At 36.6% G+C, this 13,980-nt stretch overlaps 2 protein-coding genes across 2 annotated transcripts; both read right to left on the bottom strand.

Moving 5' to 3' along the window:
- Positions 1–3,689: 3,689 nt before the first annotated feature.
- On the bottom strand, positions 3,690–4,196 carry LOC140176193 (uncharacterized mitochondrial protein AtMg01250-like). The gene has a single exon (XM_072206096.1). It carries the CDS (start codon positions 4,194–4,196, stop codon positions 3,690–3,692), a length of 507 nt encoding a protein of 168 aa, XP_072062197.1.
- Positions 4,197–4,423: 227 nt separating this feature from the next.
- Positions 4,424–5,212, bottom strand: LOC112721743 (uncharacterized). The gene has a single exon (XM_025772778.1). The coding sequence runs from the start codon at positions 5,210–5,212 to the stop codon at positions 4,424–4,426; it is 789 nt and encodes a 262-aa protein (XP_025628563.1).
- Positions 5,213–13,980: the final 8,768 nt, after the last annotated feature.

The raw sequence follows: 13,980 nt of genomic DNA, 5'->3' as shown, positions 1-13,980 counted from the left end.
AAATTAAATATGCTTAAAAAAATAATATTATAATTTAATGGTATATCTTTTTTAGTAATTATCTATCTAAAAGTGATTTTAATTAATATTATCCAAACAAAGTTTATTTCATAGATTCACTCCTACCCAAAATCAATTCTATAAAATCACTTTTATTCAAATTTCAGTTTAACAAAAGCCAATCCAAACGCACATTTATAACTGAACGGTGTTATTGTTATAACACTGGATAGAATTTTAATTTAACTCTTATAATTTGTCATTATGATTTAAATAAATTGACTATTTTAATTTTTTTATTAAGTTAAATTATTTTATATTTTAAATTTTATTATAATTTTATATTTTATATATTTAAATTTATTCTTCTAATTTTAAGTAAAATCTTGATTTTTTTAGTAACTTCTCTTCGTGATGGATGAGGCTCTAAGATAGGACCAGGACCCGATTTTTGGCACTTTTCATACGATGCAAGTGAATTAATATTACGTAGCTTCTAAGCCATATTAAATTAAGGTGGATTACTCAACATCATTAATAAATATATAAAATATTTATATATACATACATAAAATAAATGAATGGTAATATAACTTCCATCAACAATTATTAGAAGAAAAAAAGAAGGGACTTCTTAAATCTAAGTGATACAGAAAATCCAGACGATCTATTTAACATAAATCATATGAATATGACGCACATAATTATTAATGAATGTCAAATTAAAATTAAAATGGAATATAAAAGGTGGGTAGGGTAGACGTGGTGCCAAAGGCTATATATAAGATTAGGCATTAGGATTATCAATAATAATCAATAATTGTTTAATTTTGGAGAAAATAATACTTATCAAAATTCAAAACTCGTTTTGATGTTTTTATGTTTTTAATATATTTAAAAATATTTTTATGTCAAAATATATTCTTTCACTAGTATTTTATTTTGAAAACGCTTATTAAAAATATAAATTATAGGTGAAAGTATTTTAGTAAGGCAGTATAATTTTCTAAGCTTTTAATAATATATTAAACTCAATAAACTTAACAATTCTACATTTATATTCCTAATAATAACTTTTAAAATACATGTAAAAAAATTCTTATTAATTATAAATACAATACATATAGTGTTTTAGGATGATCACCTAATAAATATCACACATACTGAATTGATTGGGGCCATTTTTTGGCCAAGAAGTGAAAGACAATGCAAATCAGGCTGATTCAATAATGCAAGTATAATTCAGTAGTTGAACTGAACCAATTATTTTTAGCTTTGAGAGTTTATTAGTATTAAGAATATTATTGACAAGTCCTTATATATATTAATTGATTTGGTTCTTTTTTTATGGTGACTTAATTATCTATTTGTTTGGTGACTTATTGATTTGGTTCTTTTAATATGCAGAGAGAGTATTATATTATAGTATCTAATTAAACAAGATTAAAGTATTTTTATTATTGTTTATAGCTTTGGTTATACTATCTTCACTTAGCTTGTTGAGATGTCAACACATTTGTTGACATTGCAACTGAAATTTAATTGCAATTGCAATTAGGTACTTGAAAACCAAATAATAGACTTATTTATAGACATGAAAAGATGTTTGGGGAATGGGCACTCTGGGTTTTCGAACATGGGAGCATTATTATTTAGGAAAAAAAAAAAAAGCCAAAACTGTATATACAAACGTGTCGGTTAATAGTTGTTTAAAAACTAAGCTAAACCTTTGATGATGAAACAAAAAGGTGGTTGCAATTTTTATACCTTGTTAATGTAATTTTAAACAAAATTTTAATTATGTATTATTATGACATTTAGGGACGGACATATGGGCGAGTAGGTCCCCAATTTTTTTTAAAAAAATTAATAGTAATAAGTTATTAAGTATGATTTAATTTTTTTTAAATTTATTTAGTATTTAATTTAATATAAATAAAAGTCTAGTCTAATTTAAATATTAATAATTTTTAATATCTAAAAAAATAAGTAATAATATTTAAAAAATTTGAAAAGATATTATTACTAATATTTTTAATTAAATAAAATTTTTCAAATCTCATAAAGTAGATTTTTTTTTTCTTGTGAGCGTTTTTCTTGATTCATTTGGTATTAATTTTCTCTGTTTCAACTATTATAACTGAGAGATCTTTTTCAGTGATGAATATTGTAAAGAATAACTCATAAACAAAATGATAGGTTAATTTCTTGCTAATTGTCTTTTAATTATATTGAAAAGAAAATTGCTAAAAAATTTGACACAGATTCTATTATCGATAAATTTTATGATACAAAAAATCGACCACTTCATTAATAAAAAGTACCTACATATTTTTTGTACTTTAAAATATATTCTCTATCGATATATTTTATATTATAGAATTTTTTGTATAATTTTTTAATATTATATATATTATTAGCCCTTCCAAAATAATATTTTTGGATTTGTCCCTGATGACATTAACAAAGAATAACTAGCTTTTATGCTTACCAATATTTGAATAAAAACTTTTTGTTAAATTAGCACAGCTTATGCGCTCATTGATGGCTAAATCGTAGTTAAAATGAATATAAATATTATAGCAAATCTTTTTGTTGAAAAAAATGTAACAATTACGTTAAGTAAGAAAGTGGGAAGCTCTAACAAAAGAAATAACCTATCTCTCTTTACATTACAAATTTCACAGAGAGAAATTTCCACTTGATTAGGACAATTTGGCATTATTAAAGTGGTGTTAGTATCTTTAGGTTAACAATTCAAGTAAAAGATTGAATGATTAACAATAAACCACTGCGTAACGGCACTGGAAATGTACCATTTATTTCTCATTAAGCATCTTCAGCAGTATTATTATATGAGGAGGAATATTTTACCCTACTGATTCTATTTGAGTATACATTTTAATAGCCCTTTTTGTTAGGGGAGAAATAGAACAAAGGAAAAACAACAAAGAAGCTAACACACTTTCTTAAAATAGCTTGATTGAAAATTTATTCTGAATAAGTTGAGCCTATAAATATTTTAATTAATTTAATACTATTAATAAACACTTTTTTGTGACTAATAATAAACACTTTATTTCATGAGATTATTAATATAGTGCTTTATATTATCCATCATCTTTCAGAAAACCTCCATCAATCCAGACATTTTTCCAAAACTGAGTTCGTCTCCTATCACCCACTTCCATAGGCAATCCAGTAAGCATCTTTTGTCAGACTTCTTGACTCTTGAACTGTAACTGACAGATATCCTTCCACGGACCACCTCAAATAGGTAGTTCCTGAGAGGACATGGGCTCATTTGGATTGAGGTTGTTATAGGAACATACAACCTTCTTCCACAGGGGACACTCCTCTTTAGAGAACCTCCACCACCATTTAAACAGAAGAGTTGAATTTCTTATCATAGCATCCCTAACCCCCAACCCACCTAACTTCTTAGGGGCCTGAACCACTTCCCACTTAACCAAAGCCATACCACTCTTTCCATCCTCTTTATTCCATAGAAATCTTCTCTGCAAGGAAATCAGTTTCTCTGCAACAGCCTTTGGCATCTTATAGAGGCTCAGATAATAAACCGGTAGACTATTTAACACAAATTTGATAAGTACTAGCTTACCGGCCTTATTGAGGATCTTGGCCTTCCAGAGACTAAACTTCTCCTCCACTTTGTCTATTACTGGCTTCTACGTCTTCACCAGCCTTGGGTTTGCTCCTAGCAGGATACCGAGATATTTAACAGGTAGATTGGCTTGCTTACAGCCCAACACACCGCACATACGTTGTACCCACTGCTCATCGCAGTTAACAGGAATTAAATTGGATTTATCAAAGTTAATGCTTAAACCTGACATCAACTGGAAGCATCTAAGCAACCTCCTGTAGTTCTTGATTGTGTCTTCCTCTGGAGGGCAGAACAAAACAGTATCATCTGCGAACTGTAGGTGCGACAACTCAATATGATCTCTCCCAACCATCAACGGTGATATGCGTCTGTTTCTCACAGCTTCTCCAATCATCCTATGTAGGACATCAACAACAAGTACAAAGAGAAATGGGGACAGAGGATCCCCTTGTCTCAGACCCCTTTCCATCTTGAACGGCTTGGATGGCGAACCATTTATCAACATTGACATAGAGCACGTGCTGATACACTCCATCACCCAACCCCTCAATCTTCGACCAAACCCCATCTTCTGCAATACAAGGTCTACAAAACTCCATTTGACTCTGTTGTATGCTTTCTGGAAGTCCAACTTTATTATTGCCGCTTTCCTCTTCCGTTATTTGATCCACTGAACCGTTTCACATGCGATAAGAGCCCCGTCATGAATCTTCCGACCCTTTACAAAAGCACTTTGTGTCTCGCCTACTAGTCCTGGCATAACCCCTCTCATTCTCCTAACCAGCATCTTCGAAATTACCTTATATACACACCCCACCATGCTAATCGGACGCAAATCTTTGATTTCCTTAGCACCAGAAAACTTGGGGCCAGCGCCACCCATGTGACATTAGCATCAGGCGGCAACCTTGAAGATTGGAAGAAACCCAACACCGCTGCCGTGAAGTCCGATCCTATATCATTCCAACACTTCTTTATGAAGTTCATGTTGTAACCGTCACATCCTGGGGCCTTGGACGATTCACAATCCCACACTGCCTCTTTAATCTCCTCAGGTGACGGTAGCACCTCTAGTGCAAGAGAATCCTCCTTGCTGATCCTTTCCACCAGACCATCTCTGAATCCCACCTCAGGGGACCTCTCTTGATGATATAATTCTTTGTAAAACTCCCTGATGGAAATTTTAATCCTAGCTTGATTCCTTATCAATCTTCCATTAATAGCCAGTGTATCAATCCTGTTATTTCGCTGTCTTGCCGAAGCTAAGTTATGAAAGTATCTCGTATTTTTATCCATGTCCCTTGCAAGCCTCGACCTTGACATCTGCTTCCAATGTAATTCTTTCCTCACATACCATTTCTCACAGCACTTAACTAACGCCTTCCTTCTTGCTTCCACTGTCTCATCATAGTTCCCATTGCCAACCATGTCATCAATCTTCTGAATCTCTTCCTCAAACTTCAAAATTTTCCTGTCCATATCACCAAAGTTGTCTCTGTGCAATCTCCCCAAAGGAACCGTCAACGCCTTCAGTTTATCGGTGAATTGTATCTCTCCCAGCCCTCTCCATTCCTCCTTAACCATCCTTAGAAACCCTTCATGAGTAAACCACGAATCCAGACTTCAAAACGGCCTCGGTCCAACTCTTAGTCTCTTCTCTTCCACTATGATAGGACAGTGATCTGACAACCCCCGTGACCCACCTCTCAAACGAGTCTCCGAGAATGCCTCAAGCCATTCCAGACTAACCAAAGCTCTGTCAATACGGCTACATGACTATCCTCTGAACCATGTAAACTTACGATCTGAGATTGGCAAGTTCACCAAACCCATGTCATGTACCCAATCCTTATAGTCCTGTGCCGACAGAGGTAAGCTTTCTAGACCTCGCCTTTCTTCCACTTGTCCAATCTCATTAAAATCCCCCAGAAAACAACAGGCGCCTGGACATAAGCCAGCCATGTAACTCAGCTCCTCCCACACAACACATTTCTCATCTCTCGTGTGAGCCCCATAAACCAAGAAAAACGCACAGTTAACAGACTTCTCTGACAGTACCCCTTCAACACACAGCCATCGCTCACCTTTATAGCAATTTCGCATTTTAAAGAAACCATCATCCCACATCAATAACAAGACACCAGAGGCACCATCAGACTCCACATATTCCCATCCTGCGCTTCCACTCCCCCAAATTTTTGATACATCAAACCTTGTCACTAGCTGTCTTTTAGTCTCTACCAAACCTAACATATCCAACCTATGTTTCCTCTTGAGTTCTTTTACCATTCTCAACTTCTCGTCACCCCTTAACCCCCCAATATTCCATGAACTGATAATAATTTTGAATTATAATTACACACCTTTTTGAGATTTTTCGGCCTGCTTCGTCTTGCTTTAGCCTTCTGTTTTGCCACTCTTCTCTTACGAGCAATCTCTTCATTCTGTTCTTGGAGGATAACCATAATGTTTTCTTCTTCATCAAGCAGCATTGCTCCAGACTCTTTTGCTAGCTCCCATGTCTTGCGGTTTTCCAGCATTTGTTCATCCAAACTTACATACTCATGACTGCTGATCTCATCATCATTGAGGTGTCTTTGTTCTCCTTTATGATTACCTCTATCACCATACCCCTCCTCCACATTCTGAATGGGCATATTCCTGTCACTAGCTAAATCAATTTCCAAGCCTGGCTTCCCTGAACTTGCATTACCACCAATAACTGTTTCATGATAGACATCATTACTATGCCGGTTCCCCTCCTCGACTGGTTGAACCCCCTCATGACTCATCACAGCCCCCTCCTCCCTGACAACGTGTTTTCCCAACCCATAAGTCCCTGCCCTTGTCGCTTTGTCGCTTTCTGCAACCTCCCTCTCTCCATCGATGCCCCCTTACCGGCGCACAACCAGCAGTCATCCGGGTGATGTCTCTATCCGTCACCCTCCGCCTCGAGGATTTCCGACCGATAGACGCAGAGCTCCCTTCTTCTTCCTCACGCTCAGATCCGTCCCACTCACCCAGTTCACCCTCTTCTAACCTTCCCACAGTGCATCATTCCTCTCCTCCTGCATCGTGCACGATGCATCCTCCGCCACCTTCCCGCTTTCTGACCTTGCTGCCCGTTGCCACTATCACGCGTGGTTCCCCTAGCGGCGCAGTTGGAGCAGCAGGAACCGATCCCATCCCTTAGAGCAGCCTGGCCCGACCCGCGGAGACATGGTGGATTCCTTGGATCAGACTGACCCGACCCACAGGATCATGGTCCAGCCCAGCGTAGCAAGTACCGCTTCTCCCCATCCCAGCCGTTGAAGAATTTGGGCCTCTGCTGTTCTCGGTTTCAAACCAAACAGGATCAATGATAGGGGATTGTGGGTTTTGGGATGGGTTAGATTGGATATGGAATTTTCAGTGGAAGAGAGAATTGTTCCAATGGGAGTTAGATCTAGTAAACCAGCTTCACCTCACTCAGAGGCTGGTCAAACTTGATCTTGGGAAAGAGGATAGAGTTGTATGGAAGTATGATAAACAAGAGATTTTTTCTACTAACTCATTTGTGCAGGTGTTGCAGGTGGAAATGGCTCCAGAGGATATACATAGTTACAGCTTTACTAGGACCATTTGGAAAGGCCTTGTCCCACCCAGAGTAGAGTTGTTTGTCTGGTTTGTCCTGGTTGGCAGGGTTAATACGAAGGAGAGACTGAGTCGACTTGGAATCATTCCCCAACAAGATACTTTGTGTGTTTTATGTAACAGTAATGTAGAATATGTCCACCACCTATTTCTTGGTTGTAGCTTTGCTTGGCAGGTATGGTGTGCTTGGTTTTCATATGTTGGAATGCAGTGGGTTTGCCCAGATGCAGTAAAGGACCACTTCCAGAGTTGGACTGAGAGCTCAAGTACAAAACAAGAGTGCAAGAGATGGATGGTGTGTTTATGCGCGATCATCTGAAACTTATGGTTGGAATGGAACCGAAGGATTTTTCAGAACAAAAGAAAAGGGGTTGAGGAGATTATTAACATGTCAGCGTTGAGCTACAAGAAGAGGTTAGGGGTTGACCCTTTTTGTTGTTGATGGCAATGCCAGAGATGACAAAGGGGTATCTACAGCTTCGTTTGTTCGGTCTATTTATTTTAGTTTTTAATTTTTAGTCTTTCTATACTGCTGGTCCCTATGCTCCACCTGTTGTGTTGAGCTTTCGTTCAAAAAAAAAAATATTATCCATCATCAAATTCTTTTTTATATTGTCACTTTTGCTATGAATATAACAAATCAAAGAAAAGTATTTTTTTTTCTTCTCAAACTTGAGAGAATTATTTTTTTAATTTTATCGTTATAATTTTTTGTCTAATGCTAAACACATTCACCACACTTAACCATATTAAAAAAAATTTTATACTTTTATATTTCACTCTTAAAATTTAAATTTTGGTACAATTTAATGAAAGATTTATAAATCTTTCTTCTATATTAAGTCTTGACTTTAAATTGAACATTCACAATATTATAATTTTTTAGTCAAGTTAAATTAGGTGAGGCTCAAACTCAAAACCTCTTATCGAAATAGAAAAAACATGCCATTTGAGTTATGGCTATTATAATTAGAATCACCTCCCTCTTTAGATTTCTCTTTTGGGATATTCCTGTATGTAGGGCTGTAAGTGAGGCGAGCTGAGTCGAGCTAAACCAAGTTCAAGCTCGACTCACGAAAATTATGCTTGGCTCATGACTCGACTGATGAGCAGATAATTTATACGCTTTTTGGCATTGTTTTTAGTATGTTTTTAGTATATTTTTGTTAGTTTTTATTATATTTTTATTAGTTTTTAAATAAAAATCATATTTCTGGACTTTACTATGAGTTTGTGTATTTTTTTGTGATTTCAGGTATTTTCTGACTGAAATTGAGGGACCTGAGCAAAAATCTGATTCAGAAGCTGAAAAAGGACTGCAGATGCTGTTGGATTCTGATCTCTCTACACTCGAAGTGGATTTTCTAGAGCTACAAAAGCCCAATTGGCGCGCTCTCAATTGCGTTGCAAAGTAGACATCCTGGGCTTTCCAACAATATATAATAGTCTATACTTTACCTAAGATTTGATGGCTCAAACCGGCGTTCCAAATCAGCACAAAAATTATGGCGTCAAAACGCCAGAACTGGCATAAAAGCTGGAGTTAAACGCCCAAAATGGCACAAAAGCTGGCGTTTAACTCCAAGAAAAGTCTCTACATGTGAAAGCGTCAATGCTCAGCCCAAGCACACACTAAGTGGGCCCGGAAGAAGATTTCTGCATTAATTACCTATTTTTGTAACCCTAGGCTACTAGTTTTCTATAAAAAGGACCTTTTGCTATTGTATTTTCATCTTTCAATTCATCTTTTGATCATCTTTGAATCATGTTTTGATGATTGAATCCTCTTTGGGAGGCTGGCCATTCTGCCATGCCTAGACCTTTTGTTCTTATGTATTTTCAACAGTGGAGTTTATCTACACACCATAGATTAAGGTGTGGAGCTCTGCTGTTCCTCATGAATTAATGCAAAGTACTATTGTTTTTCTATTCAACTCAAGCCTATTTCTTCTCTAAGATATACACTCGTTCTTTAACCTGACGAATGTGATGATCCGTGACACTCATCATCATTCTCACCTATGAACGTGTGCCTGACAACCACTTCCGTTCTACTTGCAATAGCTTGAGTGCGTATCTCTTAGCCTTCTGGTTCATGACGCATGGTTGCCTCGCCTGACAACTGAGCCTTCCATTCCATGATATCAGAGTCTTCGTGGTATAGGCTAGAATCAATTGGCAGCATTCTTGAGACCCGAAAAGTCTAAACCTTGTCTGTGGTATTCCGAGTAGAATCTGGGAAGGGATGACTGTAACGAGCTTCAAACTCGCGAGTGTTGGGCGTAGTGATAGACGCAAAAGGATCAATGGATCCTATTCCAACATGATCGAGAACCAACAGCTGATTAGTCGTGCGGTGACAGCGCATTTGGACCATTTTCACTGAGAGGACGGGAGGTAGCCATTGACAACGGTGAAACCCAACATAAGCTTGCCATGGAAAGGAGTATGAATGATTGGAAGAAGGCAATAGGAAAGCAGAGGTTCAGAAGGAACAAAGCATCTTCATACGCTTATCTGAAATTCTCACCAATGAATTACATAAGTATCTCTATCTTTATTTTATATTTTATTCATCTTTTAATTATCAATTCTCCATAACCATTTGAATCCGCCTGACTGAGATTTACAAGATGATCATAGCTTGCTTCAAGCTGACAGTTTCCGTGGGATCGACCCTTACTCACATAAGGTTTATTACTTGGACGACCCAGTGCACTTGCTGGTTAGTTGTGCGGAGTTGTGACAAAGAGTTGAGATTACAATTGTGCGTACCAAATTGTTGGCGCCATTGATGATAACAATTTTGTGCACCAAATTTTTGGCGCCGTTGCCGGGGATTGTTTGAGTTTGGACAACTGACGGTTCATCTTGTTGCTCAGATTAGGTAATTTTATTTTATGTTTAAGCTTTTTACTTTTTATTTTTCGAAAAATTTCAAAAAAAATATGTATTTCTATTTTGTTCTTCAGAGTTTTTAAGAATGAATTCTAGAGTTTCATGATGATTTGTTGAAGTCTGGCTGGCTGTGAAGCCATGTCTAATCTTTTGGACCGAGGTTTTAACTTATCATCACAAGGGCTTGTTGATTTTTATCAATCTTGCTGTTGAACGTAATGATCTGCTAAAGCTTGGCTGGCCATTGGCCATGTCTAGTGTTTTGAACCGAAACTTTCACTGAAAGCTTGGCTGGCTAGTAAGCCATGTCTAATTCCTGGACCGGAGTTTTAGACTAACATTGCATGATTCCTGGAATTCTTATTAAAAATTTTGAATCTCTTTATTTTCTTTTCCATATAATTTTCGAAAAATCACAAAAAAAAAAAAATTTACAAAATCGTAAAATCAAAAATATTTTATGTTTCTTGTTTGAGTCTAGTGTCTAATTTTAAGTTTGGTGTCAATTGCATTCTTCTAATTTTCGAAAATTACATGCATTATGTTCTTCATTAATCTTCAAGATGTTCTTGATGATTTCCTTGCTCTGATCTTTAAATTCTCTTGTTTTGTGTGTTTAGTTGTTTCTCATATGCATTCTCAATCTGTTGGTGTTTCTAATATGAAAATTTCTAAGTTTGGTGTCTTGCATGCTTTGTTTATTTGATCTTAGTTTTCCATGATTCGTTTCATTTTGTTGTTTCTCATCATTAAAAAAAAAACTCAAATTTTTTTTTTAAAATTATGTCTTCTCAAGTCAATAATAAAGAGAATTGAAGATTCAGAACATGCAGAAGAGGAATTACACAGAAAAAGCTGGGCGTTCAAAACGCCCAGTGAAGAAGGAAAACTGGCGTTTAAACGCTAGCCAGGGTACCTGGCTGGGCGTTAAACGCCCAAAAGGGTAGTATTTTGGGCGTTAAACGCCATAATGGATACCATTCTGGGAGTTTAACGCCAGGATGGCACAAGAAGTAAGATTTTGTTTTTAATTCAAATCTTTTGCAAATTTTCATAATTTTTCAAAATAAAATCTTTTTCAAATCATATCTTTTCAATCATATCTTTTCAAAATCAATTTCTTTCCATTTTATATTTTTTTTCTATTTTCAAAAATTCTTGCTACAATTAATGATTTAATTCAAAATTTTCAAGTTGTTACTTGCCTATTAAGAAAGGATCAAATTTTAAATTCTAGAATCATATCTTCTAATTTCTTGTTAGTCAAGTAATCAACTTTAATTTTAAAACTTTCTTTTTTTGTTTGATTTTTAATCATATCTTCTCAATCATATCTTCTCAATCACATCTCCTTCAAAATAATTTTCAATCATATCTTTTTGATTTCTAATTTCAAAATCTTTTTCAAAAATCACTTAATTACTTTCTCAACTTTAATTTCGAAAATCATCAATCCATTTTTCAAAATTTCTTTTAATTATTTCAAAATCTTTTTAATTTGTTTTCGAAAATTCTTTCCTCCCCTTCTCGCATTTTTCTATTTAAGGACTAACACTCCTCCACTATCAGCAATTCGGACTCTCTCTTGATAAGTTCGAATTCTCTCCTCTCTACCTCCTTCTTCCATTCATCTTTTTCTCTGACATCTCAAGGAACCTCTATACTGTAACATAGAGGATTCCATACTTTCTTCTCCTCTCTCTTTCATATGAGAAGGAGTAAGGACAAAGACTTTTTTGTTGAGGCTGATCCTGAACCTGAAAGGACCTTGAAGAGAAAGCTAAGAGAAGCTAAAGTACAACTCTCTGTAGAGGACCTAACAGAGCTTTTCAAACAAGAAGAAGCCATGGCAGCCGAAAACAACAACAATACCAACAATGCTAGGAAGGTGCTTGGTGACTTTACTGCACTTACTCCCGACTTCTATGGGAGAAGCATCTCAATCCCTGCCATTGGAGCAAACAACTTTGAGCTTAAACCTCAATTAGTTTCTCTAATGCAACAGAATTGCAAGTTTCATGGACTTTCATTAGAAGATCCTCATCAGTTCTTAGCTGAATTCTTGCAAATCTGTGACACTGTCAAGACCAATGGGATTGACCCTGAGGTCTACAGACTTATGCTCTTCCCTTTTGCTGCAAGAGACAGAGCTAGGATATGGTTGGATTCACAACCTAAGGAAAGCCTGAACTCTTGGGAAAAGCTAGTCAATGCCTTCTTGGCAAAGTTCTTTCCACCTCAAAAATTGAGTAAGCTTAGAGTGAAAGTCCAAACCTTCAGACAGAAGGAAGGTGAATCACTCTATAAAGCTTAGCAATTGATCAGAAGGTGTCCTTCTGACATGCTTTCAGAGTGGAGCATCATATGTATCTTCTATGATGGTCTGTCTGAACTGTCCAAGATGTTATTGGACAGTTCTACTAGAGGATCTCTTCATCTGAAGAAGACGCCTGCAGAAGCTCAGGAACTCATTGAAATAGTTGCAAATAACCAATTCATGTACACTTCTGAAAGGAACCCTGTGAATAATGGAACAAATCAGAAGAAAGGAGTTCTTGAGATTGATACTCTGAATGCAATATTAGCTCAGAACAAAATATTGACTCAGCAAGTCAATATAATTTCTCAGAGTCTGTCTGGCATACAAGCAGCAACAGGCAGTACCAAAGAAACTTCATCTGAAGAAGAAGCTTATGATCCTGAGAATCCAGCAATGGAAGAGGTGAATTACATGGGAGAACCCTATGGAAACACCTATAATTCTTCATGGAGAAATCATCCAAATCTCTCATAGAAGGATCAACAGAGGCCTCAACAAGGCTTCAACAATAGTAATGGTGGAAGAAATAGGTTTAACAATAGCAAGCCTTTTCTATCATCTTCTCAACAACAGACAGAGAATTCTAAGCAGAGCCATTCTGACTTAGCAACCATAGTCTCTGATCTAATTAAAACCACTCAAAGTTTCATGACTGAAACAAGATCCTCCATTAGAAATTTGGAGGCACAAGTGGGTCAGCTGAGTAAGAAAATTACTGAACTCCCTCCTAGTACTCTCCCAAGCAATACAGAAGAGAATCCAAAAAGAGAGTGCAAGGCCATCAACATTACCCACTCGGCCGAACTTGGAGAGGAGGAAGAGACAGTGATTTTCACTGAGGAAGACCTCAATAGACGTTCACTGGCCTCCAAGGAGTTCCCTAATGAGAAACCATGGGAATCTGAGGCTCATACAGAGACCATAGAGATTCCATTGAATTTACTTCTGCCATTCATGAGCTCTGATGAGTATTCTTCCTTTGAAGAGGATAAAGATGTTACTGAAGAGCAAGTTACTAAGTACCTTGGAGCAATCATGAAGCTGAATGCCAAGTTATTTGGTAATGAGACTTGGGAGGATGAACCCCCCTTGCTCATCAAAGAACTGGATGACTTGACTAGACAGAGATTACCTCAAAAGAGACAGGATCGTGGAAAGTTCTCAATACCTTGTACCATAGGAACCATGACCTTTGAGAAGGCTCTGTGTGACTTAGGGTCAAGCATAAACCTCATGCCTCTCTCTGTAATGGAGAAGCTAGGGATCCTTGAGGTGCAAGCCGCAAGAATCTCACTGGAGATGACAGACAATTCAAGGAAACAGGCTTATGGACTTGTAGAGGATGTCTTGGTAAAGGTTGAAGGCCACTACATCCCTGCTGATTTCATAATCCTAGACACTGGGAAGTGTATGGATGAATCCATCATCCTTGGCAGACCCTTCCTAGCCATAGCAAAAGCTGTGATTGATGTTGACAGAGGAGAATTGGTCCTTCAAGTGA

This window comes from Arachis hypogaea, chromosome 11, assembly GCF_003086295.3.
Source record: "Arachis hypogaea cultivar Tifrunner chromosome 11, arahy.Tifrunner.gnm2.J5K5, whole genome shotgun sequence".
NCBI classification, from domain to species: Eukaryota; Viridiplantae; Streptophyta; class Magnoliopsida; order Fabales; family Fabaceae; genus Arachis; species Arachis hypogaea.
Note: the sequence above shows the minus strand (reverse complement) of the source record. Positions and strands in the feature narration are given on the sequence as shown.

Bases quoted from the DNA above. Each gene is read 5' to 3' on its own strand.
- LOC140176193 (XM_072206096.1), bottom strand. From the start codon at position 4,196: ATGGGGTTTGGTCGAAGATTGAGGGGTTGGGTGATGGAGTGTATCAGC.
- LOC112721743 (XM_025772778.1), bottom strand. From the start codon at position 5,212: ATGGTTAAGGAGGAATGGAGAGGGCTGGGAGAGATACAATTCACCGAT.